General features: G+C 51.6%; 6 protein-coding genes across 6 annotated transcripts; 2 read left to right on the forward strand and 4 right to left on the reverse strand.

The window, feature by feature from the left end:
* Positions 1-1,470: 1,470 nt before the first annotated feature.
* On the reverse strand, positions 1,471-4,253 carry GLG2 (glycogenin glucosyltransferase; the record flags this gene model as incomplete). The annotated part of the gene is made up of 4 exons (XM_064874134.1): positions 1,471-3,933; positions 3,982-4,088; positions 4,141-4,168; positions 4,224-4,253. The coding sequence occupies 4 exons, from the start codon at positions 4,251-4,253 to the stop codon at positions 1,471-1,473; spliced, it is 2,628 nt and encodes an 875-aa protein (XP_064729856.1).
* Positions 4,254-5,186: 933 nt separating this feature from the next.
* LAS21 (major facilitator superfamily transporter protein) lies at positions 5,187-7,772 on the reverse strand (the record flags this gene model as incomplete). Its single annotated transcript, XM_064874135.1, has 1 exon — positions 5,187-7,772. One exon carries the CDS (start codon positions 7,770-7,772, stop codon positions 5,187-5,189), a length of 2,586 nt encoding a protein of 861 aa, XP_064729857.1.
* Positions 7,773-8,168: 396 nt separating this feature from the next.
* Positions 8,169-9,338, forward strand: RAI1 (decapping endonuclease targeting mRNA; the record flags this gene model as incomplete). Its single annotated transcript, XM_064874136.1, has 1 exon — positions 8,169-9,338. One exon carries the CDS (start codon positions 8,169-8,171, stop codon positions 9,336-9,338), a length of 1,170 nt encoding a protein of 389 aa, XP_064729858.1.
* A 362-nt stretch (positions 9,339-9,700) lies between these two features.
* Positions 9,701-11,112, reverse strand: tit1 (tRNA dimethylallyltransferase, mitochondrial; the record flags this gene model as incomplete). Its single annotated transcript, XM_064874137.1, has 2 exons — positions 9,701-10,996; positions 11,044-11,112. The coding sequence occupies 2 exons, from the start codon at positions 11,110-11,112 to the stop codon at positions 9,701-9,703; spliced, it is 1,365 nt and encodes a 454-aa protein (XP_064729859.1).
* Positions 11,113-11,715: 603 nt separating this feature from the next.
* Positions 11,716-13,377, forward strand: AGP3 (General amino acid permease; the record flags this gene model as incomplete). The annotated part of the gene is made up of 1 exon (XM_064874138.1): positions 11,716-13,377. The coding sequence occupies one exon, from the start codon at positions 11,716-11,718 to the stop codon at positions 13,375-13,377; it is 1,662 nt and encodes a 553-aa protein (XP_064729860.1).
* Positions 13,378-13,665: 288 nt separating this feature from the next.
* PMZ80_005722 (uncharacterized protein) lies at positions 13,666-14,850 on the reverse strand (the record flags this gene model as incomplete). The annotated part of the gene is made up of 3 exons (XM_064874139.1): positions 13,666-14,025; positions 14,097-14,436; positions 14,492-14,850. The coding sequence occupies 3 exons, from the start codon at positions 14,848-14,850 to the stop codon at positions 13,666-13,668; spliced, it is 1,059 nt and encodes a 352-aa protein (XP_064729861.1).
* Positions 14,851-14,893: the final 43 nt, after the last annotated feature.

Genomic DNA, 14,893 nt, shown 5'->3' on the forward strand with positions numbered 1-14,893 from the left:
CGCCTAGCTTTGAGTTTGACCTACTCATCTCTTTTTCGTCCTCACTGCCCTCGTCCGCCATATATCCAGACTGATCTAGCACATGCTTCTTGACAATATCTCTCCACACAAGATCGCTACATCACCGAACGTTCCACCCGGCGATGTTGCAGAGCTCTTCGCGCCACGCTTGACAGATTGCGACAATATCAAGCAAGTCACGTGTGCTAGTGTCCGCGAAGTATATCAACATTTTCGTTCGGGCTTCTGGTGTCAGATGATAAATTATGAACTTGGTCGGAGGCTGCTTTGTTACCGTCAATTTGTTGTGCTTAGAACCCTTTCTTAGTCAGAACCGGAGACACTGGTATATGTGCTATGTATGTGTTCGATTCTCCTTGCGGCGCTTGATTGTCCTCCACAATCTCTCGCTGCCAATGCTAACGACTTCGGGGGTTGCGTGGGGATGATGCCACCTTCTACTCGACGCTTTTGACGAATGTAGAAAGCTTAAAGGGTCCAGTAGAGTCGTGTTCGTTCGGAGGATGGGTCGCCAGAAGTGTATGGAACGCAGGCGTCGGCGTAGACTCGGTCAGTTCGCTAACGTTAGATTGCTGGGTTGAACAAAGCATGGTTACCTCTGTTACGCAATGCTTTCACTACAGGCTGTCAGCTGGGTAACGCGCCACCGAACGCACATTGTAAGACGTGGTTCTCAATCCCATTCGTTTGCACCGAAAGGTGTAGCTGCATAGCGCCTGACACCGTGGTCTGAAAGGGAAGAGCCCAACGGCACACCGCTCCTGTGGCTTTGGCATCCATTCAAGTGTTTTGACGTGGCCAAGCATCGTACTTAGCGCTCCATGTCAGTTGTTGTACGGTTCGCTGACAAGGTGAAGAGCAAGGTGGCGTCCATATCAGACAAGCAAGCCAGAGGCTGTTGACTGAGCTGCTTGACGATAAAAAGTTCCATGATTGATGCGAATAGGGAACAGCCAGCAGCTGTAGCCATTGAACTGAATCGAAAGTAGAAAACAAGGGCTACCACAAAGAGTAAGCCCGACGGTACGTCGTTGCTAGACGGGAATCATTGGGACTGACCTAAAACGGTAGAGCGCGGTTACGGATATATTTTCCGGACACCTGCTGCAATTGCAATGGACCCAGAAGACCAGATTGAACGGCCTCTGCAACACGAAAATCCGAACCATGCTAACAAAACCTCAGACGTCGTCTCATTACGTTCGCCCTCCAGTGCTCAACGAAACTCACACCATATGCTCGGGCCGGATCTCTATATACTCATCGGCCAACAACGCACAAACAGCTTTTGCTCACAGGGTATCGATCTGCCGCCCACAAAAATGCTCAAAGTAGTAATGCTCAAACGTCGAACTCCTCGACAACAATACAAACAGGATGTATTTTGCAGCTGACATATCTCCTCTGCCTTGTCTTCGAACTCGGTCCTTGTCGCTTCCGTCTCGCTTTCTACGCAACGGTCGTGGGTGAAATAATATCCTCCCCTATGCCCGCCTTCATCACGTCTGCGTTCAGGTTCGTCCTCGAGTTCTCCGGGCTGAGTGAGGATGTGCTGTATGGGTAACCGGAATGATGTGTTGCAGTTGTCCCTTCATCCTCGTCCAGCATACTCTCGAAATTATCGTATGTATTCCTCTCGCTCGCAGCTTCACCTTCAAGCACAACAGGATTGAAACGTGTCGGGCTCTTGCTTCCAGTTGCGGTCGTGTGTGATGTGGCGACAAGCTGTTCGTCACCTAAATCCGCATCGTCGGCAGTGGTGACTTCGAAATGTGGCTCTCTTAGAATCGGCTTCGCAGGCACTCTTGGCTTGCCATGCGCAATCTCCATTCCTTTCATCGCCGCCTCGATTGCCTCCTCTTTCGAATTGGACCCAGGCATCTCTCGTTTCGGTGGCGTCTCCGAGCCCTCGATAAGGTTCTGTTCGCCACTTGCGATGAGACTTTGTCTACGCTGAAGTTCTTCGAGCTTTATGATAGGGTTCTGTTGTCCACAATGTTGGCATGTGAGATGTAATACACCTCCGACATCACGAAAAGCAGGATCAGGAAGGAAGGGCAGGTACTGGGAAGTGAAGCGACGCACCCATTCATCTTGCCTTGGCACTCCCTTTGCTAAAGGTAAGTTAGCCTGATTCGACCCGTCTGTTTCTTCTTTGCCGAAATAATTGTCCCTGCGGCGGATTGGTGCAGGCGTGACAGGTAAGCTAGGACGTTCTATTTCTGTGGGGAAATCTGTTAGTTTCAAGCTTGTGCGCCTCTCTTTTGAAGGAGGTGGGCCACCACCAACAGCATTCGCTCCGGTGTGAGACCGCGAGTCGTGCACGACTTGTATTGGTGCCGTTCGTGGTCTATTGAAGCTCTCCATGAAGCGGGCGATGTCAGGGTCCTCATCCCACTTATTCGATTGCTGCGCGAATGCATCCCAAGGATTATCCGAAGAGCTAGATATTGCTTCTCTTGTGCTGTGTGCAGCTTCACTATTCGCCGTCGTCGGTTGGACAGTGCTGGTAGTGGTTTGTCCAGGGAAGACTCTGGTGGCTTTAGGAGCTCGGGCCTCCCACGGAAAGACATGTCGTGGAGGCGAGGGTGGTTTCTGTAGTGCTGAAGCTTCTGTGAGTGCTTGCGATAGAGATTTGGAGAACGAAGACCTGCGCTGGGCCGCATCTTGATTAGGAGACGATATCGACTCTGGCTGCGCGGTACCTGTAGCGGTTTGTGCTGTTGCCTGCTGGGTTTCAGGCTCGGGTGGAGGCGTGGATTCCCTCGATTTCGGAAACACTCTTGTTGCTTTCGGCGCTCGCTCTTCCCACGGGAATAAAACCCTCGGAGCTGCTGTAGGTGTGGGTTTCGTCACAGGCACCTGGTACCACATGTCCCTTGGCGGTTCAGGGTATTTCTCCGGCGGCTCGAATAGTTGCTTGCTTTCCGACATCTCATACTGTTGTGAAGGGAAATTGGCCGCTTCAGGTCTGGAATTTGTTGGAGGAGGCTGTCTGGTTGGCTCCCACTCGGTATGCGGAGCCGACCACCGTCGTTGCTCTTGTGTCGATGTCGGCTGATAGCTCTCTTGCTCGATCCTCTCAGCAAGGCCTGGCTGGTCACCCATTGGTCGTTCCATTGATGATGCATGGTCATCTTGCGGCGCAGTCATATGTATTCCTGGTGGAGGTTGAGGATGTGGTTGCGTTATTTGGTAACCGGAACTTCCTCTCCTTTGAGTAGGTTGAGGTTGAGATTGGTAGTTGGGCTCGTATATAGTCTCCTCCCCACGTACATAGTCCTGTACTTTCCTTTGTGACTGCGGAAACTGATTGAAGCCTGCTACCTTCGGCCGTCTGTAATGCCTATCGTAAACTGCCCACCACCTTGCCAGAAGTTCGCCATACGCTCCGCTGTTCGGCCTGTGATCCCGTCCCTGTGTCCAAGGCTTCTCTGATCCGATAAAATGGACCATGCTGATACTGCTCTGGAAATGCTTGTAGGCGGGCACATATTGGTAGTTGCCGCTCGGAGTGCAGTTGTAGGTAAAGCTCAATCTTTCCCAATCTGTGAAGTGCATATTGAGCAGACCTTGGTCGGCACCGTCAAAGCTTATCCCTCTCTGTGCCAAAGCCAACAAGGAGTAATAGTCTCCCATATCAGGGTTCAGCACCATCATGCCAGAGTTGAAGCAGTCTGGCCAGCCAACATCTGGGGCAGCTGCGAAGTTCGTGTCCATGGTAAGGAGCTCGTTCGGTGCTCGAAGGACGACCATATCTGCATCAAGGTAGACGATTCTCTTGTATTGTGTCTGCTTCCATAACTCGATCTTGGTGAAGGTCGAGATCAGGTCGGGTCTGCCCATAAGGTAGAGGTTCGCGGGCTGCAAGTTGACAATCTGCTGCACGGGCACAATGTCATCGTAGACAGTCTAGTTCCCGATCAGTCCTGCTCTTCAACGGGTTGCTTGCTCTCTGACCTGCAGTTCTGATACTGTATCGAGGGATAGTTTGTCGAGCAGCACACATGCTGCTAACCTTGCTTTCGCTCCTCGGTCTCGTAACGAGTGACCTAAGACCATAGCACCTGTTTAAGATTAGCTTGATGAGTTCCAATGGCTTTGTTGTTGCATACTGACCAGGTAGGTAGCTATCGGTCATTACCAGCTATGTTTCATGTCAGTCTCGGTAATGAACGAAATGGTCATCGTTCTGAGCTTACCGTCGCATAGACAGCATCTTGTTGAGCCATGATGGGCTCTGTGGCAGCTATCAAGCTGAGCTGCTGCTATTGTAAACAATGATACATGTGAAAATTACTTCCAGAAGGCAGCTAGGACTTATGGGCTACTGCTTGAACAATTCAACGCTCACAAGTGACCAATATCAAACAGGCAACAAATAATCAGCATATTCTCAATTCAGGCTGGTGGCTCTGCAGTTGAGTAGCAGTGTCGTCCACGGCTGCAGGCGAGCTGGGTACAATTCTTTCTCGCGATGGCCTCGACGGCGATACTCCCCGCACGATATGCAAGCTTAAGCTGTTGTACCAGGATGATGGCACCAAAGTGACGCCTAAAGAGCCGCTAAGCTGCGCTTGTGGAGCCTAACGTCAACCTGCAGGACGAACGATCTTTGTGAGTGTTTGCAATTGGCACAGATTGACTTCTCATCTGCATGTGCGATGTGGTGTTCGGTCTTGTGATATGCGCTGGAAATTTGGTACATGTCTACAGGTTCGTCTAAATTGACAGAGTATCACGCAACGAAGAGCCGCTTCTGCCCTTGCGTGTGAGGTTGTGCTTGTTGAGATCAATGTTGATCGTGATGAGTACTGCGATCCAAGCTGCAACCATAATGCGAAGTTCCCATAAAGCCGATCGAGTGGGCGTAGCTGGAACAGTTGCAGGGCGAATTTTACGCTTTCCCGTCCATCTCAAAGCTGGTAGGAGTGACGCAAATAGCCGACACTAAAGTGTCTATGTCCCTGCACGGCATCGAGGTCGTGATCAGACACAGTGCATGATGGCTCTAGTAGGCATTGTGATATCCTGCAAAGTACTGAACGACATTCGTCGTGTCTCAGGGCCATAGGTTCGACGCAGGCGAGCAACAACTTGGGATGGCAGATAAAAATGCCAACAAACGCCTTGTTCACGTCTGTTCATATTCTAAGTTTCGAGATCTATCCATTCACCGAGATTACGGCACTAAAGATACCATTGACAACCATGTGCTGTGCAAATGTCCACGCCATCATGTACAGATACTTTGGCGAGAACACAGTCCATATGAACAGGTGTTCGCGCAGCACGAGACATGCCACCATCACCATGAGCGCATGTATCATTGCGAAAAGCGTCAGCATGCCGAAATACTTGAAGTCCTTGCCCTGAGCGCCAGTCCTGGGCTTGAGAACGCATGCCGTGGCCGATGTCCACCAGATCGGCCCAGCCCAATTGCTAACAAATGTCAAAATTCCCACTGCGAGGACGTTGTACCCTCCAACTCCGTTGTATGCGTTTGAAAGATCGACTGATGAGATCGCATTTGTACCGCCGAAAGCGAAGAAACTCGAGTATTGCATATACAGCATCGTCATAAGCCGCTCGAAAGGATCGAAAGCGCTGTAGTTTTGCAGCACCTTGACCTGGAAATGAAACAGTAGGAATAGAGGTATGTTGACTGTCCGGGTTTGAGTAATAAGAAATAGGGACATGATATCATGCAGTGACTCCAAGAACGATGACATCTGTAGTTGGCTGGTCCAGGGCTTTTCCATGTACAATGCTGCGCCGACCAAGTTCCCAAGCCCCAGGAATACGATCCGTGCGAGGCTCATCAGAGGGTATCGTGCTGCAAAGCTAACCACCGGCTTAAGGATAACCATGTCTTTGAGGAGCTCTGGCGCCTCCGCGGCTGTGAAGGCAACCTTGAACAAGAAGGCGCTGGCTGTGACGAGAACGGGTACAATGCTCATCCGCTTCAGACCCAGCTCCGCGGGTCTCGTACGCAGTCGTCTCGGCACAATTGAGTAGGTAAGAAAGATCAACGTCCACAATAGCCATGGCGACCGTGTTAGGACTTCAGTAACAAGGTCAGCTTCTCCAGCATATTTTTGTCCCGTTTGATTCCACCGGCGCATGATCGCGAACAGAATGCAGACCACGACACCGCTTGCTGTCCGAAAGCGTCCTAGTCCTTGCATATGGACTCTCTGCTGCTTGATAGTCAAAAGAACCAGGAAACCGCTAGATATCCAGTACCAGAACTGATGTTCTTCCTCCACATAGCTGCTTGCAAACATCGTTGCCGCATATGTACCAACGGTGAAGCAGAATGTACTCAAAGCGAAGTTATCGGCAGTCGCACCTGTCAAGCCAAGTGTTGCTGTGACCATAATAGCCACAACGAGAAGTCCCGCTCCAAGCAACATTGAGCGCAAGTCGTACTTGCTTGCAGTCCCGCTAAGCTGGCTTTGAGCTTCTTTGAGGAAAGAGCGAAGCAGAGGTGAGCCATCACGAATGAACATATATTGGTTGCTGGTGAAAGATTCGTGTAAGTCCTTGACCGCTAGCCACTTGCAGGCCAACCGTTGCGCATCAGGCAAATTATCCTTATTGCCACAAGCGGTGAGATCCGGAATAGCATCAAACGCTTCGGGGTATGTTGCGTACGCTACTTCCTGCATCTGCTCAGCATTACGATATAACAGTTCGAATCGATCAGCCTTATTGGTCCACATTTGCAGCATATTCGGAACGATAGCCCCCAGGCTATTCTTCGGTATCGGAAAGCCAAGGAGTGCAGCCAGAGTGGGCGCTACATCAGACTGATCAACCAGGTCGTAGTACTTGAAGTCCTCGGAGAAGTCAGCAGGGCTTGCTGTGCCCTCGAATTCGTTCTTGAAAAGAGGAGAAATGAAAGTCAGGGCAGTTGATACCTCACCTGCCGAGTTGGCGCCATGGTTACCTGCTTCATTCATACCGTGGTCACCGAGCAGCACAAGCAATGTCGATTGAAGGTGATCATATGTACTCATAGCCTGGTAGATCTGCTGAACTATGTCGTCCATTTCACTCTGCTTTGCCGGCATGTTTGGTCCACGAGGTCCGGTCTTGTGTCCAATATGATCCAGGCCTAGAAAGTGCATGACCATGCCATTCCAGTCATCACGAGCAAGCTCTTCGGGTATGTGCCTAGTGACATTGTTGTCTACTTCTATGAAGTCCGAGACGAAGAAGCTCGTCGTGCCATCGGCCCGGTCGAAGAAGTCCGGAAACAATCTCAGCCATGTGTCATCACCGTACATGACGAGTTTCCCGTTTGGTTTTGCCTTGAGTTGGGCCAGCCACGAGTCCTGCGCAGCTAACGAAGAAGAGGTATCTGATTCGGCAAAGTTCAAGACCAAGTCGAGAAAGCTAGGCACGGAACCAGTAGTGATCGCCTTGACCCGTGGCATAGTGATGGTAGGTGGACTTGCGTGGCCAGTAAACGGTATAGCCTCGCCAGATCTGATCAGGCTCTGCGTGAAGTGGAAATTGGAGGCATTGCTGTAGACGAAGTCACTCCTCAGGGCATCGACGACCATGAATATCACTTTGTCGAAAGGCGCCGAATCGTGCGCGGCAATGTCTGCTGGCCATGCTGCGAGTCCCGGTAGCACAGCCTTATGCGGGAAGAACCCTTTCGCGAAGAGCAAGACTGCTATGCCTAGCACGAGGTTGGAGAGGACGAGGCCGGTATTCTTGCGAACGGTAACAGGGCGCATCATGACAAGTGCAGGGTGGGAAGGCTGCTGAGTAGGGAGCAACGTGGGATCTGAAGCCCGTCTGTCATCGCGGCCGCAACAATGAGACTATCATGACCTCTTCAAAGTCCGCCAGAAGTTCTTGAGATGTAAGATTCAAGATGATTGGAAACTGCGTTTGTGTCCGTCTCAGTCCGTGTTCTCTAATCCTTGCACTTGTAGACACTAGGCTTGACCGTACCGTTTGTCGCAGACCTCCCTCCCTCCGCTCAACGACTTCGACGCGTCAGCGATGGTCAGCACGAGGTGAAAGCACCTTGTTTGTGGTAACGTCTGAGTCGCGTAGTCGTCTTACACGTTGATAACTTGTTGGAGTATCTTGCTTACAAGACTTGGTTCTATGTCGCCCAGCAGAATATGGCCCAACCACAGGCCTTCCCAATACATCCCATAAGTCAATTCGGCAAAGCCGATGCGGCGGTGCGACGTCCTCGTGAGATCGCATACTTCTCTTTCGACGAGGAGCACAGATACAGGCAGGATGACTCGTCCATGCGGTACTACTACCCTCCCACACTTCCAGCCGACCTGAGCAAAGGCTTCGATTCATTCCGGCAGCTTGATGATACTGGGGACGACCACCTTGATGGATTACTACAAGCCTTGATTCATCACGAGGGCGGAAAGAGAGCGAAACTAGAAACAGACTTCGTCACATGGCGTGGAATGCTGACCAAGATAATGATCGTACCCTTTTCGAACCTGGATAGCTGGGAGATGAACGCAACCAGATTCCAAGGCACCATCTTCGTCGAGGAGAATCATCAGAAGAAGCTAGACAGTCGGCAAGAACAGTACAGCCAGGCCCCTGTTCGAGGCGCGATGAGCCAAGATCTAATGAGCTATTGGGGCTATAAATTTGAGACAGTGTCCCTGTTGGAACGACACTGGTGCTATACTGAGCGCTCGGAAATCGAAGCCAGGGATGCTGCACAAGTGAGCAACTATGCGCAATACTGCTCCATCGTGCGCACTGGCTTCGGAAAGTCCAAGATAGTGATTGGCGGAGAAGTCGATGCAGTTTTCGATACTAAGCCTCCTGAGCCTGGGGCTCCTATCAACTGGGTCGAGTTGAAGACGACGGCAGAACTTGTCAATGAGAAAGAGGTGAACAAATATGAGAGGAAGCTGCTGAAGTTCTGGGCACAGTCATTCCTCCTTGGCGTACCGAAAATCATCGTGGGCTTTCGTGATCAGCAAGGCTGGCTTCACAGACTCGAAGAATTAGAGACGCAGAGTATACCAGACAATATGCTGAAGACTGGACGAAGAGCATGGGATGGCCAGACATGTATCAATTTTGCAAGTGCTTTTCTCGAGTGGCTCAAAACGACGATTGATGCCGACGGCGTCTGGAAGATAAGAAAGAGAGAAAAATCGCCCGTGCTGGAAGTCTTCAAAGTCGAGGAAAGCGGCACCGGAAACATTCTGTCCGACGCTTTCGTTGAATGGCGAACGAGCATACTGCCTAGGGTCCTTGCAGCGCAACAAGCACAAGCAGACAACGGGGCGAAGCTAGAACCTTGACTCCCGGAGTCGCGTGCGCATACGAACCCCTTAAACCGCCTATCTTGACCACAAGTCGGAACACCCTGAGATATCGTTCAAGGTGCCGCACCAAACTGCGCGAGCTCTGCTTGCATGGCACGATCGCACCGCCTATCGTTCAACCGCCACCAAAAACAGCCTGAGTTCGATAAATGCAGCCCATTAGATATGGAGACGCTTTGCCCAGCCGAGTTGCTCCGCTCGCGCGGAATATCCTCCGTGATTTAATTCACTTGTGACTGCGCTGAGAAAGCTGGCTACCGGAGCGCTGTGTCATTTGCCTCTTTGACCAGGTAAGTCTCATTCCTTCTTCGGTTCTGCTGGTGTTCTCTGGACGTCTTTCATCCATTGTCGTCCATCTTGTTCAAGTACAAGTCCCGTTGAGTGCGTTTTCGGATACCATCAAGGACCTTCTTGTGGCTTTGACTTTTCAGGTGTTTTGCATAATGCTGTTCGCTCATCAAGGTCTTCTTGCATGGCTCACAGTAACGAGTCTGCCGGCTCGGCTTATCGCCTTTCTCAGCGATCGACGTAAACGTCCGCAACGCAAGCTCGGACATCGACGAGCTTTTAGGCAGATCTTTGCCAGCCAGGAACTGTTGCAGCACCCTATCACTTGGGCCAGCCACCATCTCATCCCAAGCCTTGAGGTTCGTGCAGTCCAGCAAAAACAGCTTGCCAAGACTATTTAAAGCTTGCAATTTCTCTGCTAGCTTGATGCGGACCCAACGATTCTGCCGTTTGGCATACTGTCTGGTACCAGACTTGATAGCCTCGATGCCTGCAAGCTGAAGTTCAGGCGCATCGCGCTCAGATGCCGGAGGCTTACCGTAAGTCGACTCATTTTGGGTATCCAGCCACGGCTCAAGCTCTTTGTAACCAATGGCGACCCAGATGCCCTTCGTCTTATCAAGCTCGACGCCTTGGAGTTGCGCCTGCAATTCAAATTGTCGCATGGTCTTGCCTTCCTCAAGCAGACCTTGCTTGACCATAGCATCTACTCTCGTGTTCAACCGTTGCTTCAGAACTGCGTCGTCAGCATCAAGCCAGAAGATGATAGGGTCGAAGCGTAGAGTCTCCGTTACTCCTGCGCTTGACCCTTTCTGCTCTGCATAGATCTCCGAAGCCTTCTTGCCAGTTTTCAACCAGATCTCCAGTGAACGCTGGATCCGTCTGCGGTCTTTTGGGTGCCAGGTTCGAGCTATATCAGGGTCAACTGCCTGTAGCTTTGCGTACATGTCCTCAGTGGGCGCGTCCAATATGGTCAAGTCAGCGTGACTTCCATCCCTGCTCTCTTCAGCTTCGATGTCGGCGTTGAGAACGCCATCGCTCTGCCCACTAGGAATAGTCGTATGCTCAAAGAGTAGGCTGTAAACATAATAATTCGTGCCACCAACCACAATTGGCAACCTTCCTCGACCTCGAATTTGGTCAATAATTTTCGAGCTCTCCTCAACAAAGTCGTGCACAGTCCATGGCTTTTCTTGCAAATCTATCTGATCCAGCAGGTGATGGGGAATGCCATTCCTTTCATCTTGCGGAATCTTGTTGGTCACAATGGGCAGACCACGGTACATCTGTATCGCGTCCGCATTGATGATTTCACCATTGAATTTTGTGGCTAATTCTACCGCAAGCTAGCTTTCTCGTAAGCCTTCTTCTGACCGTGTTACTGCATACTAACCTTGGACTTCCCAGTACCTGTTGCCCCTACCACGACTACTAATGGGGCTTTTGGTGGCATGCTAGCCATGGTCGTGGTGAGGCGCGAGAGCTTCGTACAAGCCCGGAACATTACCGAAACGCCAGCTCTGTTTCAGCATACTCTCTCGAGGCTCGCGGCATTACCACGAAAAATGTGCAGAAATCATTAAAGGAGTCCAGTGCCAGTACACTGGCAGTCACGTGGCAATCCCAACTTCGGAGCCTTGCGTTCGGACCGGAGATTTTCAGCCTCGTCAACGACCTGCCGGTTGCCTTCCGAAGCGCTTCGACACCCTCGTCTCATCCTCTTTTCATCGACGCGAGCCAGAGGAGTCAAACATTCATTATGCATCTCTCTTGTGTTAAGGACGCAGCGTTCCCAGCCACGACGCAAGACTCAACCACTTGCTGCACGGCATTCGGCAAATATGAGAACATCCTAGCCGTCAATCACGCCTTATCGACCTAGCGTAAAGTCTTATCATGCCAAGGCAAAACTGCCAATGATGTTATCGCATCGCTGGGGAGATGGGTAGGCGGCCTTGTCCTTCGATGGTACTATACAAAGAGCAGATGGTCTCCTCCGCACCTTTCCCCAGTCCTCTCTGCACCTTTAGTACATCAGATCATCCTTAGTGAAGAGCTCTCCCTAATGGCTGACTTCAAAGGTCGCGGCCCTTACGACTTCGACCATGATTCGCCTCCGACAGACTTCACGAGCTCTCGCGCCCACCATGGAGCAGCTGACTCTTCTGCTATTGACCCTACATCAGGCGTCAAACGCGGGCTCTCAACGCGCCACCTCTCGATGATGGCCCTAGCCGGCATCATCGGTCCCGGCCTGCTCGTCGGAGCGGGCGGCGCCCTCGCAAATGGTGGTCCAGCCTCCCTAATCATTGGCTTCGGTGTCATTGGCATCATCGCATTCAGCATCATGCAGTCGCTCGGTGAGCTGACGACGCTTTACCCGTCTGGTGGCGGCTTCACTGGTCTCGCAGACCGCTTCGTCGACAAGGCATTTGGAGTGGCAGTGGGCTGGAATTACTTCATCATCTGGTTTTGTGTTCTGGCTAATGAGTATAATGTCATCTGCAGTATATTGACATACTGGACTGATGCTGTTCCGCTTTGGGGATGGTTCCTGATCTTCTGGTTCTTGTTCCTTGGATTTCAGCTTCTAGGGGTGGCGGCATTCGGAGAAGCGGAGTTTTGGCTTGCAATACTGAAGCTGGCTGGTCTGTCTGCCTTCTTCATCTTCGCCATTATTTATGCTGCTGGTGGGCTGATCGGACAGAATGAGCCGTTGGGCGCTCGGTACTGGCGAGATCCCGGACCATGGTCGACTAAACTCCCTGGATTCAGGGGTGTGGCTACTGTGTTTGTGTTTTGCTCGACGTTCTATGCAGGAGTTGAGAGCATAGCCGTCGCGGCTACCGAAACAAAAAACCCTTCGAAAGCTGTTCCACTAGCTACAAGACAGGTGCTATGGCGCATCATTTTCGTGTACATGGGATCAGCAATATTCTTTGGCCTGACATGTCCGTCTAATGCTGAGGGTCTTGCTGGTGGTTCCTCACGAGCCCTTCAATCACCTATGACGATCGCCATCCAGACGGCAGGCTGGCAAGGCGGCGTCCACTTGATCAACGCGTTCATCTTCGTCACTGTTCTGAGCGCGATCAACGCAAGCATCTACATCGGCTCCCGAACAATCGTCTTCATGGCCCAGGAGAGCAAGGCACCACGATTCCTAGGCAAAACCAACAGCAGAGGTGTGCCGGTTTACGCCATCATTTTCACCAACCTCTTCGGCGCACTAAGCATGATGAATGTCAGTACTGGTGCTGGAAAGGCATACAGCTACATCGTCAATCTTTCTGGCGTGAGCACATTCCTGGTGTGGGGATCGATCAGCCTAATCCATATACGCTTCAGATCAGCGTGGAAGTATCAAGGTCGAACGCCAGATCAACTACCATTCAAGTCACTCTGGTACCCATGGAATGCATATTTCGGTTTATTCGCGAACTGCTTCTTGGCACTGGTCCAAGGGTGGACAACACTAAGTCCATTTAATGCTGGCAACTTCGTCGATGCATACATCCTGTTGCCACTCTTCCCAATCATCTACTTTGTGTACAAGATCTGGAACAAGACTCGGCTATGGGACCTCGGAGAGATCGACCTTGACCATGGACGGCGACGGGATCTGGACAGTGCGTCGAGAAGCATTTCTGAAGGTGTGATGGAGGAGTCGCAGATTGGCACCATTAAGAAGCTATCACTGTGGAAACGACTTTGGCGCAACTTCTAGGCTCGGTAAGGACACTCGCAAGAGGACTGCGATTCCTAGCACATGTGGAAACGATTATCCTGTTATTCAGTTCAGCGAATGGCATTCCTGCCATCGTGAGAGCGTCACTCCCTTGTGCCCGCTGAGTGTTTCATTGCATAGACCTCTCTGGGAAGACAGTAACATCACAACTCTGGGCCTGAGGATACAACACACACTACATTACATACATATCCGCTTCTTTCAATCATCACATGCAAGGTCGTTAGAATACAACACAACACAACTGCCCCGAAAGCCATCACTCACTCACTCCACCTCCACCTCCACAAGCTCAGCCAGCATAGCATCAATATACCCCCTCTGCTCCTCCAACCACACCCTCGCCTCCAGCGTATCAAAGTCCCTCCTCGCATCATGCCGTCTCCTTAGAACCCGAAGCTGATGCCTCACCCTCTCTTTCAGCGCCTGCAGTCTATACTCGGCATACTGAAAATACAGCTCGGGCACATAGCTAATACCTCTCACACCAGTAAGCACGACCTCGTCCTTAGCCAGGCACGACCTGGGTCGCAGCGAAGTCACCATGCTGATGCGCTCTTTGCCGCCGCCGATGGCTTTGAGGGCTTGGTGCTCGATGTAGCGGCCTTGCATTATTACTGCTGTTCCCTGGGAGGTGTTAGGGTTGGTCTTTAGTACCTAGAAGGCATCGATGAGTTCAGGAAGAAGCGGAGACATACCATAGTTGGCCCGCGCATCTTCATGTGCTCGCCTCGACCTGTGCGGATCATCGTTTCGCCACCAACCATATTCGTGCAGTCGGAGAGCATCGTGACGCAGACGAAGGGGACGCTATCGTAGTGCCAGCCGAATGCTGACATCTCTTCTTCTTCTTTTGGCTTGCCGTTGTCTTGCTGGGGAGTCGATGTAATCTCCACGTTGTCCGTCTCGGTGTTCACGGAGATATTGATGTTGGCGGTGTCGAACGGCCATGCGGGCACGAGGTCGATTCCGGCGATCTTGGAGATGATGTCTAGGACATGAGGGTCGTTCCAGGCATCCCAGATGAATGGTGCGTCTCTAGTGTTGTGTTAGATCGTCGCCGTTGTGGGAGGAAAGATTTGGCAGGACTTACTCGGGACAATGGCCTCTGATCATGTTTGATGCGAAGCTTGACTGGTATTGGTGCTTGTCCAAAATGGTCTGGCTGAAGACCTCCCCACGCATCTGGCGGATGGCTTCCTCGGTGAAGAGGGGAAAAGGCTCCGAGATGGCTGTGGACGATAGTCCTTGGCCTGTGAGGCCGATTTCCTCCATTGTGTAGATCTTGTTTGGTGGTGTGAAGTTGACATGCTTGGCGGCATCGAAGGTCTGTTTGTCTGTGATGCGGGAGCCCTCGATGAGGGATTGAGGTAAGATCTTGGTGGGACGTCTTGCGATCCTGTCAGTTGGTGGTGCTGTGGGCACAGGGGCAGCGACGGCAGTGGCAGCCATGTTGGCGGATATGTGGTGGCTGAAGGCGTGGGATGGTCCAAAC

This window comes from Knufia obscura, assembly GCF_036327395.1.
Source record: "Knufia obscura strain CCFEE 5817 isolate CBS 148926 chromosome Unknown scaffold_6, whole genome shotgun sequence".
NCBI lineage: Eukaryota > Fungi > Ascomycota > Eurotiomycetes > Chaetothyriales > Trichomeriaceae > Knufia > Knufia obscura.